Source organism: Magallana gigas, chromosome 4 (assembly GCF_963853765.1).
Source record: "Magallana gigas chromosome 4, xbMagGiga1.1, whole genome shotgun sequence".
Classification (NCBI taxonomy): domain Eukaryota; kingdom Metazoa; phylum Mollusca; class Bivalvia; order Ostreida; family Ostreidae; genus Magallana; species Magallana gigas.
The window spans coordinates 41,340,163-41,362,947 of NC_088856.1; the positions used below are offsets into that span (position 1 = coordinate 41,340,163).

General features: G+C 30.6%; 1 protein-coding gene across 1 annotated transcript in view; it reads left to right on the forward strand.

Annotated features, from left to right (window-relative positions):
* The window catches only part of LOC117681563 (uncharacterized), a 100,977-nt gene that overhangs the window by 59,568 nt on the left and 18,624 nt on the right, over positions 1-22,785 (forward strand). Inside the window, exons 12-21 of the mRNA XM_066083364.1 lie at positions 803-811; positions 1,200-1,208; positions 7,914-7,922; positions 8,341-8,349; positions 8,733-8,741; positions 9,125-9,133; positions 9,526-9,534; positions 20,095-20,103; positions 20,521-20,529; positions 20,841-20,849. Coding sequence (XP_065939436.1) covers positions 803-811; positions 1,200-1,208; positions 7,914-7,922; positions 8,341-8,349; positions 8,733-8,741; positions 9,125-9,133; positions 9,526-9,534; positions 20,095-20,103; positions 20,521-20,529; positions 20,841-20,849 — 90 coding nt within the window. The remainder of the gene's footprint in view (positions 1-802; positions 812-1,199; positions 1,209-7,913; positions 7,923-8,340; positions 8,350-8,732; positions 8,742-9,124; positions 9,134-9,525; positions 9,535-20,094; positions 20,104-20,520; positions 20,530-20,840; positions 20,850-22,785) is intronic.

Genomic DNA, 22,785 nt, shown 5'->3' on the forward strand with positions numbered 1-22,785 from the left:
GTCTAAATATATAAACGACACTTCAGCCCTCTCGAAATAATGGATATAGTATTATTATTTTTTTCAAAATATCTACGATATAGATAATCTGTCGCTGACTCGTTAAACAAATTATGTGAACCCAAACGTTCTTTAATAACCACTAGATTTTGTTTTTTTTTTAAGTTTTGTAACTTATATTGTAACTATGGTGCGTTAATTAAACACACCACAAATGCTTTTATCTGTAGTTTTCTTCAAAAAGAAGGCTAGAAAAATTAAGTCCTAGCATAGGTCGAATACCTTATAGTTCACTGTTTGATGGAGTTTTTTTTAAAGAGATCATACATACAGATGTATATTTGATACAATAACAATACTGTCAACAATTCAAAAAATGATATATCAAGATCGCAAGAGGTTCGTTAATTTTGGTAACAAATGCAGATGAAATTGATATTTCTTTTTTAAATTCTTGATAAAATAATTCTTCAAGATACAATCTTTATGACTCACTTTCACGAATTATCTTATCGATGTGACATCACAGTTTTGATAATTGAATCAAGACTAATATAAATATTGTTTACAGTGTCTATTTGAACAGAAAACCTATAACAGAATATTCAGATTTTTCCAATGGTTTAAGAATCACATATTATTGATACAAGTACCTTTGTTATGATGATTTAATTCAAAAATCATTACAACTAATTTTGCAGTTATTTCAATCAACGTTAGTTCAAATTATACGAACTACATGCACTTGAGAACTTTTTGGATTATTATTTCATAAAACATTGTATTCTCTTTTTTTTGACAGCATAGTAAGGTGAGTCATTAAATATTTGATTAATTAGATAGTATCATTTTATGATTATTTGCAATATGAAAAATCAGTATCACTCACTTTCTTGCATTATCTTATCAATGTGACATCACAGTTATGATAATTGAATCAAGACTACTATAGATATTGTTTACAGTGTCTATTTGAACAAACAAACCTATACGCAGAATATTCAGATATTTCTAATGGTTTGAGAATCACATATTGTTGATACAGGTACCTTTGTTAGGATGATTCAATTCGCAAATCATAACAACTAATATCGCAGTTATTTCAAATAACGTTGGTTCAATTTATACGAACTACATGCACTTGAGATCTTTGTGGATTATTATTTTATAAAACATTTTATTCTCTTTTTTTTGGACAGACCAGAAAGGTGAGTCATTAAATATTTGATTAATTAGATTGTATCATTTTATGACTATTTGCAATATGAAAAATATAAATATCCGAAACAAAGATTTGATGAATTGATAAAAATCCATATCTCCATTTTCATTGCATATGTATAATTATCATTTACCATTTAAATTCTGTCAAAACCTTCATTACACTGACTTCCTTTGTTACGTTAATTCAATACAAAAACATTCCATCTAATACAATTGTTATTTCAATCAATGTCAGTGCATTTGTACGAACTACATAGGTTTGAAACCTTTTGGTTTATTTTCTTATAAAGTATTATACTCTTCCTTTGACCGTTCATGGTGATGAGTCATACATCATAATCATTAATTAATCATTTTGATTGCAATTTGCTCAAACACGAACAATTTTTTAAAAGTTTTGGACTGTTCATTAATACATGTACTCTATTTTACATTTATCTTGTTTTTTTTTATTATTTTACTTTGCATGTTGTTTTAATGCACAACAAATTCGAATCATTTTGGTTTTGGGTTTAACTTGCTTAAACTGTATATTGTGAATGAATTATGAGCACAACATATGTTCTGAATCTGAAGATGGTACTTTGATTAATATGAACATCATTTGACTTGGTTTTGTTTCATTGAATGTTTGTGCTTAGTGTTATATCTCTGTAACTATTCCTGAAGCATTTTTGATCTATTGTTTAGTAAATCATTTTTCTTTTTTTTTTGAAAGGATGGAACGACAGTGTTTATTGTGAGTATTAGCTTATATTGATCATTTCATGCATTTTATTTGAAATCTTTAAAATTGACACTTTGAATGTTGTCCTCTGATTTTTGTTTTTGATTTTTTCCCCAATTGTACCACTTGAATTATATAATCGAAATCTATGTTTTAAAAATTGCTAAAATGTCTTTGCTGTAAAACTAAAAAAAGAAAAAAAAACGATACATGCTACGATAATAATGTCGCTGTAAAAATTGTTCTTCATTATTTTATCACTCTAATTGTAATAAAGTATTGTTTGGACATTGCGTTATATGAGAATTAAAATCTTCACATGAAGACATTCATACCCGCTTTCATTTTGCTTATGGGGAATAGCTCCCTGTGCGTAATAGTGTTTTATAGTCGCAGTCAATACTTTTTTCTTGTCTAAATATATCTCCAAATTATCACAGACATGTCTTTATCTGTTTTACGAGAGGTCTAACTCTTCAATACTCCGCATTAATACAAATGAAATAGGCATGAACTAATTTTCAAGAGTTTGAATTGATTATCTAAAGCTCTGATTGGTCAAAAGTTAAGGTAGTGTGAAAATGACCTCCTATCAATATCTGTCAGACCCTTACAAGTGTAAGGAGAAAGGGGCGGGTTTTATGAATACTGATTTACAATCCTTTCTTGACTTGAAGCTGTAACGGAAGACCTCATCGTTGCTTGCAACGATCTCGGCTCTAGTATTATAATCACTTTTATGAAATATCTCATCGATGTGACATCGCAGTTGTATTATTGAATTCAGAAAAGTTCTTGTTTACAATGTGTATTTCAAAAAAAAAAACTATCAACAGAATGTTAAGATATTTTGAACTTTTTTAAAAATCACATACCGTTGATACATGTACCTTATAATTATTTCATTCAATGTTGGTGCATTTTATACGAGCTACGTGTAATTGAGAACTTTTTGGTTTATTATCTTATAAAACATTTTATTCTTTTATTTGACAGTTCAATCAGATGAATCTTAAACTCTCTACATACATTGAATTTTATAATTATTTGCAATATGCCAAAAGCTAAATTTCGAAAACAAAGATTTGCAAACATATTAGATTATAAATCTAATATGAATGACACAAAAACAATATAACAATCGAAATAACGATCAAGATGGCATCCACTTATTTGATAAATGGATATGTCATTAAAGATAAGTTAATAAAACTTCAGACCTCCATTTTCAATGAATATTAAGGAAGTCAATTTTACTCGGTTGGCTTAGTCGATTAAGCGGAGCCTCTTTTCGAGCCATAGTCGTGTACTCGTTGATTTTTTTGAAACTGTGCGTTCTTATTCTACTGCCAGATACACCGTATCTGAACCATAATAAACATTTAAAAACTCATTATACGTCGCATTAGATGTATTTAATTTCAAACAAATTAAAGAACATGATATCTGTTAGCTAATGTTTTAGCTTTTCCTTTTTCTTGTGAAGCTTTTGCATAATGAATTTCGTTATCATATTAGGCAAATCAAATATGACCACTTTGATGTTAAGCCATTGTTCCGCGTCGTGCCAAAATCAAATATTAAAGTTAATGGTTATATAAGAACAAACACCTTGAGTTGCTATGATTAATTTTTTTTTATAAATACATCTTTAGGAAAACCACAAATTGATCGCTTTAAGTACGTGTTCGCATACTATAAGTACTTCTAATCAAAACAATAATTTGATCTTCAAATTCAACAAAGATAAATCTGTAGCCGCTTAAAAATATACCAGGGACACCCGTTCGATTAAACAGAGTGTAACGTGATTAAACATGCTTATGATAGTACGCACAAGATGTATTTTATTTCAAACAAATTAAAAAGCGTTTTATATCCGTCATTGACATTTTATTGGCTTTTCACATTTTGAACATACACACCGTTATGTTTTGAATAAAAAAAAAACAAGTTTATTACACAAAAAATAAGCTTCATTTCAAAACTGTTTTCATCATTAGTTAAATGGTGGTATCAAATGCCGTTTTCAATTTATTAACAATGGAATTTGCATATTACCCACCATATATATAAATATACATGTACATTTACATACCATACAATTTTAAATTTTGAATCTTTTTTGTATTTTTGACATCACAATGAACTGGAAAAAAGTAAATCTTTTTATATTAGTCAACTTTTACATGTAACTCAATAATCAAACATGCTCAAAGTAGATGCAGATAGATGTGGGCATTTGGTGCATGTGCAAAAAAAATATGTTCAATCTTTACGTCTTGCATTTATTTACTAAGTCCTATCCAATTCAATATTATTGTCGGGAATCACAGGATGAATGACCATCTTTAAGTTCTCCTTAAAGATAGCTTAAAGATGCTTAGAGGTAGCTTAATGACGATCTTTAAGCCACCTTTAGGCCACCTTTAAGGACAACTTATAGGTCCTTAATGTCCAAACTTCTTTAAGCCACCTTTAAGCTACTTTTAAGCTACCTTTAAGCCACCTTTAAGCAATTAAAAATATTTCAATTCAATATTGTGCTTAATTTACCAACAAAATATATTAACGATATGATAATGATAGAAAAGGTATAAAAAACGGTTTTTGTTCTAGATAATAAAATGAAAACAAAAATAATCAAAACGCCCAAGACAAGGAATGAACCCGGGACCCTTCGTTTACCAGCATCACCTCACTTCCTCTGCGCCACGGCAACTTACATATTCAAGGAGATTGTTATATGCTATATATCACTGGATATTATTTCAATGTATTCAATGTGTATTTTTTACTTGAAAAGATTTTGACTTCCATTCAAATTGTAACAATCAATCATATCTAATTTATAAATTACATGCATGCATATATTTAGAATGAAACACGGAACTTTGTCTTCAGTGAACAAAAATATATTATACCTTATTGGAAACCGTTTGGTTTACGTAGTAAATACATTTAAACCGAGTAGATAAACGTTCATCTAATTCATAGCTAAATGAAATGCAAGGAAGAAGATGAAATCATTTCTTTTATTTAATGCATTGAAACTATTAGGGTATTAGTTCTAAGCAATTTTCCCGATTTTTTAAAATCACGGCGCGGTTCCAGTATGTTTAAACATTTAATTATATACATGATTTTCAGACTATCAATTCTATAACAAACAATATTACCAATTACGATTGACGTATTTACTGCATGTGGCAATTGCAAATGATGTATATATATACTTGTACATGCAATTGTATGATGTACCAGGCCGGTCATGTGACATATTTACTCTTATACATATATTTAAACAATTAACCCCTATTTATGATCACCGGTACAGGGATTAATTAGCCTCTAGATTTTACTCTTACATACATGTATCTTTAATTTGTAGACTTACCATTTTTAAAACCCAGAGTTAGGAAATAATACTTTGAAAATGAATTACAAATGTAAATAAACTTTTATTCACTAGACTTATCGTTTACACGTACATACTAAGATTTCAACGCCTTTAGAAACCATGACTTCCACCTGGGCACACGACACACCTGTTGTGTATATCTTGTATATTCTGTGTTAGTTCCAGGGGTTTTCTTAAGTTGGACAAACAATAGACTCGAATTAGATATACACAAACGTGCACCTGGGCACACGACACAACTGTTGTGTATATCTTGTATATTCTGTGTTAGTTCCAGGGGTTTTCTTAAGTTGGACAAACAATAGACTCTAATACATGTAAGATATACACAAACGAACAAAACTATGTCTAGACAAACAAAGCAGTAATATCCTGCCCGATATAACAAAGGCAGTTGAGAGTCTTTTCATCTTTAACATGTATCTAGCAGATCTAGAATTAGACCTAGAAATAATTAAAATTGAAAAAAAAAATGCATACCTTCAACTGATTATTAAATTAAATAATGCAGTTTTGGTTCATTATCTTTATTTTGTTTAATAATGTCATGCACACATTTAGATACAGAGACTGCGCTTACCCCTACAATAATTTTGAAACAAAAAACAATTTTGGCAATCTGTGTCCATCGGAGCGTTGTTGATGATAGCGATATGTGTTTAATGGAGCGACAATTAAAACCGCCTGGAACCCCCCCCCTGCCCCCTTACTTGAAAATTATATCATCACTCGGATCACCCCCTCCCCTCCCTAGAAAAGAGCTTTTGCATTTAATATATGTTTTTATTGTTCAGTTTGATCAAACTTGACTTAAAGGGAACTTAAAGATGGTGTAAAGACAACTTAAAGGGAGCGTAAATGCCACTTAAAGATGCTTAAAGGTAGCTTAAAGATGGCTTAAAGGTGACTTAAAGAAGTTTGGATATTCAGGACCTATAAGCTCAGCTTAAAGGTGACTTAAAGGTGGCTTAAAGATTGTATATCCTTTAAGCCACCTTTACGCCACCTTTAAGCCACCTTGAAGGACTTGCTTAAAGATTGTTTTTCGCCCTGTGAATAGAATGGACTAATGACTTTTTTCCGTTTTCAAATGAAAGACCTCTCCGAATGACTGTTCACATTTTCTAGAAAAAAATAAATTAATATGGAAAATATTCAATTTAAGAGTTATGTACAAATCTAAGTATATAATTGTTCTGATAAAAAAAAAATATCTTGTAGTACATGAGACGTTGCAGATTTATACACGCAATTAAAAAAATCTACAAATGTTAGTCTTTTCATACATCAAAGAAGAAAGGTACACCTTCATGTTGTCTTATCTTAAAGTGATTTTTAAGTATATAAGAAATGAATTTTGTATCTGAATATGAAAAAACACTCTCTTATTCAACTAAATGACATTTTCCAACTTAAGGCACAGACAATATCTTCCAGTGTTCTTTATCTTTCTAAATCTAAAAATAAAGCAAATGATACATGGCTTAAGTAAAATCAATAACGTTCTAAACAAAACTACCACTTATGAAATCCGGTTGCTAAATAACATTTTGTTCAATTTTAAGGAGACTTAGTGGTAAAAAATACTCACCAAAATATTCCTTAATCTTTTAAAAAATGGTTTGTTAAGCTATAAACTATTACTTGGAAGAAAAGATAAACCAGAAAAATAGATTTTCTAAACTTTGAACATTTTTTAATATAGCTAGACATAGCTGTTCTTTTCAGCGAGATAAATATCGTCTAAATATATAAACGACACTTCAGCCCTCTCAAAATAATGGATATAGTATTATTACTTTTTTCAAAATATCTACGATATAGATAATCTGTCGCTGACTCGTTAAAAAAATTATGTGAACCCAAACGTTCTTTAATAACCACTAGATTTTGTTTTTTTTAAGTTTTGTAACTTATATTGTAACTATGGTGCGTTAATTAAACACACCACAATTGCTTTTATCTGTAGTTTTCTTCAAAAAGAAGGCTAGAAAAATTAGGTCCTAGCATAGGTCGAATACCTTATAGTTCACTGTTTGATGGAGTTTTTTTTTAAAGAGATCATACATACAGATGTATATTTGATACAATAACAATACTGTCAACAATTCAAAAAATGATATATCAAGATCGCAAGAGGTTCGTTAATTTTGGTAACAAATGCAGATGATATTGATATTTCTTTTTTAAATTCTTGATAAAATAATTCTTCAAGATACAATCTTTATTCCTCACTTTCACGAATTATCTTATCGATGTGACATCACAGTTTTGATAATTGAATCCTGACTACTATAAATATTGTTTACAGTGTCTATTTGAACAAAAAACCTATAACAGAATATTCAGATTGTTCCAATGGTTTAAGAATCACATATTATTGATACAAGTACCTTTGTTATGATGATTCAATTCAAAAATCATTACAACTAATTTTGCAGTTATTTCAATCAACGTTAGTTCAAATTATACGAACTACATGCACTTGAGAACTTTTTGGATTATTATTTCATAAAACATTTTATTCTCTCTTTTTGACAGCATAGTTGGGTGAGTCATTAAATATTTGATTAATTAGATAGTATAATTAAAATGAAATTGATATTTCTTTTTTAAATTCTTGATAAAATAATTCTTCAAGATACAATCTTTATTACTCACTTTCACGAATTAACTTATCGATGTGACATCACAGTTTTGATAATTGAATCCTGACTAATATAAATATTGTTTACAGTGTCTATTTGAACAAAAAACCTATAACAGAATATTCAGATTTTTCCAATGGTTTAAGAATCACATATTATTGATACAAGTACCTTTGTTATGATGATTCAATTCAAAAATCATTACAACTAATTTTGCAGTTATTTCAATCAACGTTAGTTCAAATTATACGAACTACATGCACTTGAGAACTTTTTGGATTATTATTTCATAAAACATTTTATTGTCTTTTTTTTGACAGTCAAATGGGGTGAGTCATTAAATATTTGATTAATTAGAAAGTATCATATGATTATTTGCAATATGAAAAATCAGTATCACTCACTTTCTTGCATTATCTTATCAATGTGACATCACAGTTATGATAATTGAATCAAGACTAATATAAATATTGTTTACAGTGTCTATTTGAACAAAAAACCTATAACAGAATATTCAGATTTTTCCAATGGTTTAAGAATCACATATTATTGATACAGGTACCTTTGTTATGATGATTCAATTCAAAAATCATAACAACTAATATCGCAGTTATTTTAAATAACGTTGGTTCAATTTATACGAACTACATGCACTTGAGAACTTTGTGGATTATTATTTTATAAAACATTTTATTCTCTTTTTTTTTGACAGCATATTGGGGTGAGTCATTAAATATTTGATTAATTAGAAAGTATCATATGATTATTTGCAATATGAAAAATCAGTATCACTCACTTTCTTGCATTATCTTATCAATGTGACATCACAGTTATGATAATTGAATCAAGACTACTATAGATATTGTTTACAGTGTCTATTTGAACAAATAAACCTATAACAGAATATTCAGATATTTCTAATGCTTTGAGAATCACATATCGTTGATACAAGTACCTTTGTTATGATGATTCAATTCAAAAATCATTACAACTAATTTCGCAGTAATTTCATTCAACGTTAGTTCAAATTATACGAACTACATGCACTTGAGAACTTTTTGGATTATTATTTCATAAAACATTTTATTGTCTTTTTTTTGACAGTCAAATGAGGTGAGTCATTAAATATTTGATTAATTAGATAGTATCATTTTATGATTATTTGCAATATGAAAAATCAGTATCACTCACTTTCTTGCATTATCTTATCAATGTGACATCACAGTTATGATAATTGAATCAAGACTACTATAGATATTATTTACAGTGTCTATTTGAACAAACAAACAAACCTATACGCAGAATATTCAGATATTTCTAATGGTTTGAGAATCACATATTGTTGATACAGGTACCTTTGTTAGGATGATTCAATTTGCAAATCATAACAACTAATATCGCAGTTATTTCAAATAACGTTGGTTCAATTTATACGAAGTACATGCACTTGAGAACTTTGTGGATTATTATTTTATAAAACATTTTATTCTCTTTTTTTTGGACAGACCAGAAAGGTGAGTCATTAAATATTTGATTAATTAGATTGTATCATTTTATGACTATTTGCAATATGAAAAATATAAATATCCGAAACAAGGATTTGATGAATTGATAAAAATCCATATCTCCATTTTCATTGCATATGTATAATTATCATTTACCATTTAAATTCTGTTAAAACTTTCATTACACTGACTTCCTTTGTTACGTTAATTCAATACAAAAACATTCCATCTAATACAATTAAGAAATGAACTCAATGTCTACCCAAGTTATACGAGTATAACCTGGGTTGGGGCAATTTACGCATTATAATCCGCGAAGCGGATTATAAAAAAAGCGTAAATTGCTCCAACCCAGGTTATACTCGTATAACTTGGGTAGATATTGAGTTCATTCCTTATAATTTAATTTTCTGGAATTTGCTGTACAAATTGAGTCCGTTTACTTTTAAAAATGATATTAATCTGTTCAAAATTCAAACGTAACGTCAAGCGGATTAGTACGTTTTTGACGTTGGTGCATTGTGACGTGTCTTGTGACATGCAAACCAGGTTATACAAATTTAACTTAATTTTTCTATCCAATCAAATGCCGCGTTACAACCAGAATTAAATTATTTGTTATTTCAATCAATGTCAGTGCATTTGTACGAACTACATAGGCTTGAAACCTTTTGGTTTATTTTCTTATAAAGTATTTTTCTCTTCCTTTGACCGTTCATGGAGATGAGTCATATACATAATCATTAATTAATCATTTTGATTGCAATGTGCTCAAACACGAACAATTTTTTAAAAGTTTTGGACTGTTCATAAATACATGTACTCTATTTTACATTTATCTTGTTTTTTTATTATTTTACTTTGCATGTTGTTTTAATGCACAACAAATTCGAATCATTTTGGTTTTGGTTTCAACTTGCTTAAACTGTATATTGTGAATGAATAATGAGCACAACATATGTTCTGAATCTGAAGATGGTACTTTGAATGATATAAACATCATTAAACTTGGTTTTGTTTCATTGAATGTTTGTGCTTAGTTTTATATCTCTGTAACTATTCCTGAAGCATTTTTGATCTATTGTTTAGTAAATCATTTTTCTTTTTTTTTTGAAAGGATGAAACGTCAGCGTTTCATGAGAGTCTTAGCTTATATTGATCATTTCATGCATTTTTTTTTAAATCTTTAAAATTGACACTTTGAATATTGTCCTCTGATTTTTGTTTTTGATTTTTTTCCCAATTGTACCACTTGAATTATATAATGGAAATCTATGTTTTAAAAATTGCTAAAATGTCTTTGCTGTAAAACTAAAAAAAAAAAAAAACGATACATGCTACGATAATAATGTCGCTGGAAAAATTGTTCTTCATTATTTTATCACTCTAATTGTAATAAAGTATTGTTTGGACATTGCGTTATATGAGAATTAAAATCTTCACATGAAGACATTCATACCCGCTTTCATTTTGCGTATGGGGAATAGCTCCCTGTGCGTAATAGTGTTTTATAGTCGCAGTCAATACTTTTCTTGTCTAAATATATCTCCAAATTATCACAGACACGTCTTTATCTGTTTTACGAGAGGTCTAACTCTTCAATACTCCGCATTAATACAAATGAAATAGGCGTGAACTAATTTTTAAGAGTTCGAATTGATTATCTAAAGCTCTGATTGGTCAGAAGTTAAGGTAGTGTGAAAATGACCTCCTATCAATATCTGTCAGACCCTTACAAGTGTAAGGAGAAAGGGGAGGGTTTTATGAATACTGATTTACAATCCTTTCTTGACTTGAAGATGTAACGGAAGACCTCATCGTTGCTTGCAACGAGCTCGGCTCTAGTATTATAATCACTTTTATGAAATATCTCATCGATGTGACATCGCAGTTGTAATAATTGAATTCAGAAAAGTTCTTGTTTACAATGTGTATTTCAACACAAAAAAAAAACTATCAGCAGAATGTTAAGATATTTTCAGCTTGTTTGAAAATCACATACCGTTGATACATGTACTTTCTTATTATTTCATTCAATGTTGGTGCATTTTATACGAGCTACGTGTAATTGAGAACTTTTTGGTTTATTATCTTATAAAACATTTTATTCTTTTATTTGACAGTTCAATCAGATGAATCTTAAACTCTCTACATACATTGAATTTTATAATTATTTGCAATATGCCAAAAGCTAAATTTCGAAAACAAAAGTTTGCAAAAATATTAGATTATAATATAATTATGGTTGTAACGCGGCATTTGATTGGATAGAAAAATTTAGTTAAATTTGTATAACCTGGTTTGCACGTCACAAGACACGTCACAATGCACCAACGTACTAATTCACTTGACGTTACGTTTGAATTTTGAACAGATTTATATCATTTTTAAAAGTGAAACGGACTCAATTTGTACAGCAAATTCCAGAAAATTAAATTATAAGGAATGAACTCAATATCTACCCAAGTTATACGAGTATAACCTGGGTTGGAGCAATTTACGCTTTTTTATAATCCGCTTCGCGGATTATAAGGCGTAAATTGCCCCAACTCAGGTTATACTCGTATAACTTGGGTAGACATTCAGTTCATTTCTTAAATAAATCTAATATGAATCACACAAAAACAATATAACAATCAACATAACGATCACGATGGCATCCACTTTTTTGATAAATGGATATGTCATTAAAATTGGATGAATATTAAGGAAGTCAATTCGGTTGGCTAAGTCGATTAATCGGAGCCTTTATTCGAGCGATAGTCGTGTACTCGTTGATTTATTTGAAATTGTGTGTCCTTATTCTACTGCCAGATACATCGTATCTGAACCATAATAAACATTTAAAATCTTATGATACGTCGTAATAGATGTATTTAATTTCAAACAAATTAATTCAGACATTGTCTGACATCTACTGTACATTGACTGTACCTCACTGTACATTTCACTGAATTCCACTGTACCTCACTGTACCCCACTGTACATATCTACTGAACAACACTGTATTCCACTGTACGCCACTGTACAGTCCTACTGACTTCCACTGTACCCCACTGTACGCCACTGTACAGGGCACTGACCAACACTGTACCCCACAGTACGCCACTGTACCGGGCACTGACTATCACTGTACCCCACTGTACGCCACTGTACTATTAATTTGAGGAAAAAAAATCAGATTTTTGAATCTTCAGTATGTTTTTTCTTTAATAATTCTTATTAATATGCTGTATATAAGGAATAAGGAATCATACTTTGAGTATTATGAGGTGATAATTTCGGTCGGGGCGTGATCAAATCCAATAAAGCCCGAAGGGCTTTATGATAGATTTGATCACATCCCGACCGAAATTATCATCTCAAAATATTCAAAGAATGATTCCTTATTACTTGTATTTATATAATTTTAAGCCATCGAACGATTTTATATTTAAATATTAATAATTTAATTCTGGTTGTAACGCGGCATTTGATTGGATAGAAAAATTAAGTTAAATTTGTATAACCTGGTTTGCACGTCACAAGACACGTCACAATGCACTAACGTCAAAAACGTACTAATCCGCTTGACGTTACGTTTGAATTTTAAACAGATTAATATCATTTCTAAAAGTAAACGGACTCAATTTGTACAGCAAATTCCAGAAAATTAAATTATAAGGAATGAACTCAATATCTACCCAAGTTATACGAGTATAACCTGGGTTGGAGCAATTTACGCTTTTTTTATAATCCGCTTCGCGGATTATAAAGCGTAAATTGCCCCAACCCAGGTTATACTCGTATAACTTGGGTAGACATTGAGTTCATTTCTTAAATAAGCAAACCCCGCTGGCGCCTCGATTTGGCGTCATTTGTATTATGGGTTATATAGTACAGAATCGATACGTAGTGTTATCACAGGCAAAGATACTGGAAAATGTAAATATATAGCATTAACAATATGCATAGAGACAACTTGATAGAAAAATGCAACAAGTCGTTAAATTTATTTAATTTGTTTTATTTATCAACGTCTATTGTTATTGAATGAAACGATCACAAAATTATGAAAATGTCCCTAGCTATCAGGTAAAAGTTCTAAAGGACTAAGTGCGGTTTTATGCCATTTTTGCCCCCCAAAATCAAAGTTTCAGAGAGAGCTTCAAAATAAAGTGAAAGATAGTTAAAATCATATTGGAAATAAAGGTGTAAAAGGTTATCACCAAAGTGACGTCATAATGTAGTAATGACGTCATGAATATTGCATTATTTTGATAAATTGATGTTTTGTAGCAAAATATGGGTGTTTTCCGATGGTTTTTCGACTGGGAAACATCGAGCGCAGGCTTGCTCAAGTACCATTTTTTTAGTATGATCTGTATAACTATATGAAGAAAAACATATGTTAAAATCGCACTTGAGCAGACCTGCGCTCTATACTTCCGAATGCAAAATAAAGAGCAAAAATGAGAATATCTTCATTTGTTTGCAAATTTGCGGGAATTAGGTCATTTAAGTGACGTCATAGATAAACAGCGAGTGAGCAATGATGACTAAAATCAAGATTAAAGTTATAGGATTCCTCTTTATAATGATTTGTGAAGATTTCATTTTATACGATACTATTTAAAAATAAGTTGAAATCGGGGGCAGATATTTCACCATACCGCACATAGTCTTTTTACATGTTGAATCTGATTATTAAAAAGTGCATGTCATTATGTTTTTTCTGCCAGTCATCGGAAAATACCCCCCCCCCCCAACCAGGTAAATAATCATTCCTCATCGATGATATATGACAAGCCCTCGTTTAAATGATCGGGTTGTTTATTCTCTGTGTCTCATGAGCTGTTTTCTACCCACTGAAAAACGGTCAATTAAACACAGAATCCACAAAGTATAATTCATGCATGTTCTTCGTGTACACATGTCCAAGTATCATGACTGCGCGATTGACTACACAGGTACATTTTGAAGAATTTCAAAGCGTGCGAGTTTCTAGCTCATATGTTGATTTCTTTTGATTAAAATGTTTAAAAATACATTGCAAATGTCGGGTTTTAATTTTACAAAATACATTGTAACATTTACAGCAGAATTAATTGTAAATTTTAAACAGAGAGAGAGAGAGAGAGAGAGAGAGAGAGAGAGAGAGAGAGAGAGAGAGAGAGAGAGAGAGAGAGAGGCACAGAGAGAGATTACAGGTATATCACTTTCTGACTATATTGTATTGGTATCATATGTTGTTGTAGAGAAGTTCACAATTCACAAATCTATGTTGGAACTGGCGGTTGTGATGCCGTAAGGGGATTTTAACGTGCTGATACCTTTCTGACTCGGGGCCTCAGGTTTTAGCACTAGAAAAGTCATGAGAGAGAGAGAGAGAGAGAGAGAGAGAGAGAGAGAGAGAGAGAGAGAGAGAGAGAGAGAGAGAGAGAGGAGAGAGAGAGAGAGAGATTAATCAGAAATCGATTGGGGTAAGAAATTGATTGTCTATTAATCTGTTTCTTTAACATACCGATTATTTTTCTTCAGTCTCAAGTTTATCTCTTCCAACTAACTCCCGGGTTTAAAAAAAATCTGCAAACTTTAAGTCGAAAAATAAAATGTAGTACGGATAATGCCCCCCCCCCCCCTTCCCTCCCCCCCCCCCCCCCCCGAATCCACTTAAGCAATCGATTAATAAAATTAATGATTTTTCTTTAATTTTGACCTCGGTGTGTAATCACTATTAAATAGATATAATAAATCCCACTTTTGTAAACATTACATGCAAGTAATCCTACTTGTAAGTAAATAATAATAATCTTTTAAGATAGATTCTAACTGGTTATGATCCCAAGGCACCCGTCAACCGTAATTATTTTTTTAATCAAAAGTGAAAATTCAGATTTGTGTTTTCCCCCGACGTTTACATCTGTTTATTCCTAGGCTACAACACATATAGACACAGGTATTCAGTTTTCACACCTTTACGGAGTCAGCCGGTCGTGTGTATAGTCTGCGCCTTTTCTGTTAGTTCCGAGTTTTTCGTTGCTCCCAAACACACAAACGATTTTTATCTGTATACATACACAAGGAAGACAGTACATCATCGATATAAAAGATTATATTTTAGCGCTGACTTTCAATCATTAAGAATGTTTAAGACAATCATTCAATAACGAACTTCAAATCATTTGAATTGTGTGTGCGTGTGTATAAAAGATTGAAATTATCTCGTTTGCTATGATATACCAATATACTGCTTTCAGTAAATGAAGAAAAAAATCAGAAGAAAAAACGAAAAATCATTTTAAAGGCCGAACATTTTTACCGGGTGGTAAATCTCAGGTGAGGGCGGGGCTTAATTTCTGGAGGTGTGAAAGCCTCCGGGGCTGGAGTCTACCCGAGTGCATGTGGTCGAGAACGCTGCTAATCACTATGTACAGGAAGCAAATATTATACAAGATATAAATAATTAGTCAGAAATGGCCTTCGTTTGAATATTTGTACAATTGACAACACGAAGCGATTTTATACGGAAATGTTACGTGTCGTCCGAATTTTCTCTAATAGCACGTGTGTAAAGCACAATTTAAAAAAAAAATCAGTAAACTAGCTAATTCTGCTTTAACAATTTAACTTGGTACATTGTGTTTAGCACTTAACATTGTTTAAGACGTTAATTTTAACAAAAATAATTGTGTAAGAAAACCATACGATCAATTAAAATGTTGGATGTAAAGGCAGCCATTATACGATGACAACTAATGGAGTTCGTTCTCCATGGAGTGACGTTTTCTTGAAACAAGTTCCAATTGACTGTATAATTAGTAAATAAAGCTTTAATAGCTAATAAGTTTGTTTTAAAAAAGAAAATTGTATATGCATGTTTTGAGCTGCATGCTCATTCATCTCTGGGGAATGTATTAGGTCATAAACATTCAACATGACTGAATAATAAAAAATATTCTTCTCATTTATCCGACCCGTACACAATTCACCTATCACGGAAAGAGAAAATAAACATGTTTGCCTATTAATTAAGGTGTCGCTTATAATTAAAGAGATGTTAAAATTAAATTATTGTGATGCAGCAAAAATACTGGGGTGTTTATGCCTTCCTGGCTTTGGTCCATTAACATTTAGGAGAATAGTTTGAGAGACAGAGAGAGAGAGAGAGAGAGAGAGAGAGAGAGACAGACAGACAGACAGACAGACAGACAGACAGACAGACAGACAGACAGACAGACAGACAGACAGACAGAGACAGACAGACAGAGAGAGACAGACAGACAGACAGAGAAAGAGAGAGACAGACAGAGAGAGAAAGAGAGAGAGAGAGAGAGAGATTTTGAGAGATTTTTTCTTATTAAAACTATGTTACTATATCATGGCAACATTCTTATAGCTTTGCAAGAGAAGATACATGTAAATGTAATGAGATACATGTATGTGGTGATAACGAACAATTTTCAAAATCAAAAGTACATAACTGTCATGCATATTATTTAAAGTGCCGTAACGGAGTGAAATATTATTTGAACACTGTTCGTTATCACCACATTTCATTTTTAATTTAACACCATACTTATTTTGATATCAGCAACTGGTGAGGGAGGGCTGAGGATTTGTAAATATCTGACATGATTGAAATAATAAAAAGAAAACACATCTAAAATGATGAATATAAAGATTATTTCCTTTATTCATACGTGTTAAATTTTTAAAAATATATATTATAACTCTAAAGACCACAAATACCCCCATAAGGGAATTCCATAATATCTTGAACAAGGTGTCAGACTGACAATTTACAAGGTTGAATATTGCGACATTCACGCCTTTTGATCTACTGAAAGTATGTATACTATACACAGAGCCGCGCTGATTTTCATGTGAAGTAAAACTTCAAAGACATTATTAAGTCCAGACCAGTTATCTTCTCTCTTTTGAAAAAAAAAATCAGTTTGTTGCACTTGAGCAATATGGTGGATTTTTTTATTGTTGAAAAAATTGTCCTTCCTCCACATATATGTTACATTAATATCTTAAAATTCAGAGAATTTAAAACTATATAAATTGTAATGAATAGTTTTAAATTTTCTGAATTTTAAAACTTTAATGTAACATGAAACTAATATTTATTTGACAATAATGATAAAATTAAATTCATTGTTAAAAAAAAATTAAATAATTAGTTACTAAAACATTGATATCGAAATATATATAAATACGTTCCCTATTTAATTGGGTAAGTTGCTATATTCTGTATGATAATTGGATTCTGAGTGTTTAATACATGCACGGATCGGAGGATTTGGGGGGGGGGGGGGGGTTCAGAGGATAATTCAATTTTTTAAACAATACATATTACAACTATCCAAAATACTAGTATCATAATGTCTAAGCTTCCCCAGAAATCGATAATATCCTCGCCCTTTCCCTGAAAAAGAATCTGACCGCACATTTAATTATATAAGAACTTGAAGGAATATAAGCCAATTTTCTCTCTTGTAAGCAATAGGAAAGAATCAAAACAAATCCAGATTTTGGTCTTATATAAAGTAAATATTCAATTCATTGTTCAAACATAACTTAACGTAAAAACATAGGTACAGTGGGTTACAGTGGTGTACAGTGTTTGTCAGTACCCTGTATAGTGGTGTACAGTGGGGTACAGTGCTGGTCAGTACCCCGTACAGTGGTGTACAGTGAGGTACAGTGCTGGTCAGTGAGTAGGTACAGTGGGGTTCAGTGGAGTACAGTGGCATACAGTGGCTCTGTACAGTCGGGTACAGTGGGATACAGTGTGGTACAATATCTCTGTACAGTGGGTGTACAGTGGATTTACAGTAGGGTACAGTGAATATACAGTGTATGTCAGACAATGTCAGTCAATTTTTGGGAATATCATTGGATTTTGAAATCAGTAGTGAGATGTATTTAATTTCAAACAAATTCAAGAACATGTTATCTAGATATATGTTAGCTAATGTTTTAGCTTTTCCTTTTTCTGGTGAAGCTTTTACATAATTAATTTCTTTATCATAATAGGCAAATCAAATATGACCACTTTGATGTTAAGCCATTGTTCCGTGTCGTGCCAAAATCAAAAATTAAAATTAATGGTTATATAAAAACAAACACATTGAGATGATATGATTATTTTATTACACATAAAATAAGCTTTATTTCAAAACTTGTTTCATCATTAGTTAAATGGTAGTATCAAATGCCGTTTTAAATTCATTAACAATAGAATTTGCATATTACTCACCAAATACATAAATATATATTTACATACCATACAATATTAAATTTTGATTTTTTTTTTGTATTTTTGACATCACAATGAACTGAAAAAAAGTAAATCTTTTTTATATTAGTCAACTTGTACATGTAACTCAATAATCAAACATGTTGCAAGTAGATGCAGATAGATGTGAGCATTTGGTGCATGTGCAAAAAAAAGTTCAATCTTTACGTCTTGCATTTATTTACCATGCCCTATCCAATTCAATATTGTTGTCGGGAATAGAATGGACTAATGACTTTTTCCGTTTTGAAATGAAAGACCTCTCCGAATGACTGTTCACGTTTTTAGTAAAAAAACAAATTAATATTGAAAATATTCAATTTAAGAGTTATGTACAAATCTAAGTATATAATGGTACTAATAAAAAAATTATCTTGGTAGTACATGAGACGTTGCAGATTTATACATGCAATTAAAAAAATTCTACAAATTTTAGTCTTTTCATACATAAAAAAAGAAAGGTACACCTTCATGCTGTCTTTCAGCCCTCTAAAAATGATGGATATATTATTATTATTTTTTTCAAAATATCTACGATATAGATAATCTGTCGCTGACTCGTTAAAAAAATTATGTGAACCCAAATGTTTTTTAATAACCACTAGATTTTGTTGTTTTTTTTAGTTTTATAACTTATATTGTAACTATGCTGCGTTAATGAAATACACCACAAATGCTTTTATTTGTAGTTGTTTTCTTATTGTCAAAAAAAGGCTAGAAAAATTAGGTCATAACATCGGTCACTGTGATTTGACTCTCCTAAAAATTTTGTACAATTTGATGGTGTTTTTTTTTTAAAGAGATCATACATACAGCTATATATTTGATACAATAACAACACTGTCAACAATTCAAAAATGATATATTAAGATCGCAAGAGGTTCGTTAATTTTTGTAACAAATGCAGATGAAATTGATATTTCTTTTTTAAATTCTTGATAAAATAATTCTTCAAGATACAATCTTTCTTACTCACTTTCACGAATTATCTTATCGATGTGACATCACAGTTTTGATAATTGAATCCTGACTACTATAAATATTCTTTAGAGTGTCTATTTGAACAAAAAACCTATAACAGAATATTCAGATTTTTCCAATGGTTTAAGAATCACATATTATTGATACAAGTACCTTTGTTATGATGATTCAATTCAAAAAACATTACAACTAATTTTGCAGTTATTTCAATCAACGTTAGTTCAAATTATACGAACTACATGCACTTGAGAACTTTTTGGATTATTATTTCATAAAACATTTTATTCTCTTTTTTTTGACAGCATAGTGGGGTGAGTCATTAAATATTTGATTAATTAGATAGTATCATTAAAATGAAATTGATATTTCTTTTTTAAATTCTTGATAAAATAATTCTTCAAGATACAATCTTTATTACTCACTTTCACGAATTATCTTATCGATGTGACATCACAGTTTTGATAATTGAATCCTGACTACTATAAATATTGTTTAGAGTGTCTATTTGAACAAAAAACCTATAACAGAATATTCAGATTTTTCCAATGGTTTAAGAATCACATATTGTTGATACAAGTACCTTTGTTATGATGATTCAATTCAAAAATCATTACAACTAATTTTGCAGTTATTTCAATCAACGTTAGTTCAAATTATACGAACTACATGCACTTGAGAACTTTTTGGATTATTATTTCATAAAACATTTTATTCTCTTTTTTTGACAGCATAGTGGGGTGAGTCATTAAATATTTGATTAATTAGATAGTATCATTTTATGATTATTTGCAATATGAAAAATCAGTATCACTCACTTTCTTGCATTATCTTATCAATGTGACATCACAGTTATGATAATTCTAATGGTTTGAGAATCACATATTGTTGATACAGGTACCTTTGTTAGGATGATTCAATTCGCAAATCATAACAACTAATATTGCAGTTATTTCAAATAACGTTGGTTCAATTTATACGAACTACATGCACTTGAGAACTTTGTGGATTATTATTTTATAAAACATTTTATTTTTATTTTTTTTGACAGCCCATTCAGGTGAGTCATTAAATATTTGATTAATTAGATTGTATCATTTTATGACTATTTGCAATATGAAAAATATAAGCCCGAAGGGCTTTATGATAAATTTAATCACACCCCGACCGAAATTATCATCTCATAATATTCAAAGAATGATTCCTTATTACTTGTATTTATATAATTTTAAGCCATCGAACGATTTTATATTTAAATATTAATAAGCAAACCCCGCTGGCGCCTCGATTTGGCGTCATTTGTATTATGGGTTATATAGTACAGAATCGATACGTAGTGTTATCACAGGCAAAAATACTGGAAAATGTAAATATATAGCATTAACAATATGCATAGAGACAACTTGATAGAACAATGCAACAGGTCGTTAAATTTATTTAATATGTTTTATTTATCAACGTCTATTGTTATTGAATGAAACGATCACAAAATTATGAAAATGTCCCTAGCTATCAGGTGAAAGTTCTAAAGCACTAAGAGCGGTTTTATGCAATTTTTGCCCCCCAAATTCAAAGTTTCAGAGAGCTTTATAATAAGGTGAAAGATAGTTAAAATCATATTGGAAATAAAGGTGTAAAATGTTATCACCACAGTGACGTCATAATGTAGTAATGACGTCACGAATATTGCATTATTTTGATAAATTGATGTTTTGTAGCAAAATATGGGTGTTTTCCGATGGTTTTTCGACTGGGAAACATCGAGCGCAGGCTTGCTCAATGACCATTTTTTAGTATGATATGTATAACTATATGAAGAAAAACATATGTTAAAATCGCACTTGAGCAGACCTACGCTCTACACTTCCGAATGCAAAATAAAGAGCAAAAATGAGAATATCTTCATTTGTTTGCAAATTTGCGGGAATTAGGTCATTTAAGTGACGTCATATATAAACAGCGAGTGAGCAATGATGACTAAAATCAAGATTAAAGTAATAGGATTTCTCTTTATAATGATTTGTGAAGATTTCATTTTATACGATACTATTTAAAAATTAGTTGAAATCGGGGGCAGATATTTGACCATACCGCACATAGTCCTTTTACATGTTGAATCTGATTATTAAAAAAGTGCATGTCATTATGTTTTTTCTGCCAGTCATCGGAAAATACCCCCCCCCCCAACCAGGTAAATAATCATTCCTCATTGATGATATATGACAAGCCCTCGTTTAAATGATCGGGTTGTTAATTCTCTGTGTCTCATGAGCTGTTTTCTACCCACTGAAAAACGGTCAATTAAACACAGAATCCACAAAATATAATTCATGCTTGTTCTTCGTGTACACATGTCCAAGTATCATGACTGCGCGATTGACTACACAGGTGCATTTTGAAGAATTTCAAAGCGTGCGAGTTTCTAGCTCATATGTTGATTTCTTCTGATTAAAATGTTTAAAAATACATTGCAAATGTCGGGTTTTAATTTTACAAAATACATTGTAACATTTACTGCAGAATACATTGTAAATTTTAGAGAGAGAGAGAGAGAGAGAGAGAGAGAGAGAGAGAGAGAGACAGAGAGAGACACAGAGAGAGACACAGAGAGAGAGAGAGACAGAGAGAGAGAGAGAGACAGAGAGAGATTACAGGTATATCACTTTCTGACTATATTGTATTGGTATCTACGAAAGACGAATAGGGCCACATAAAAAAATATTTTTATCTCGTAATTACGAGAAATGATCTCGTCATTACGAGTTAATTATCTCCTTATAACGAGAAAAGATCTCGTTATTACGAGTTAATTATCTCATAATTACGAGAAAAGATCTCGTTATTACGAGTTAATTATCTCGTTATAACGAGAAAAGATCTCGTTATTACGAGTTAATTATCTCGTAATTACCAGAAAAGATCTCGTAATAACGAGAAAAGATCTCGTTATTACGAGAAAAGATCTCGTTATTACGAGTTAATTATCTCGTTATAAC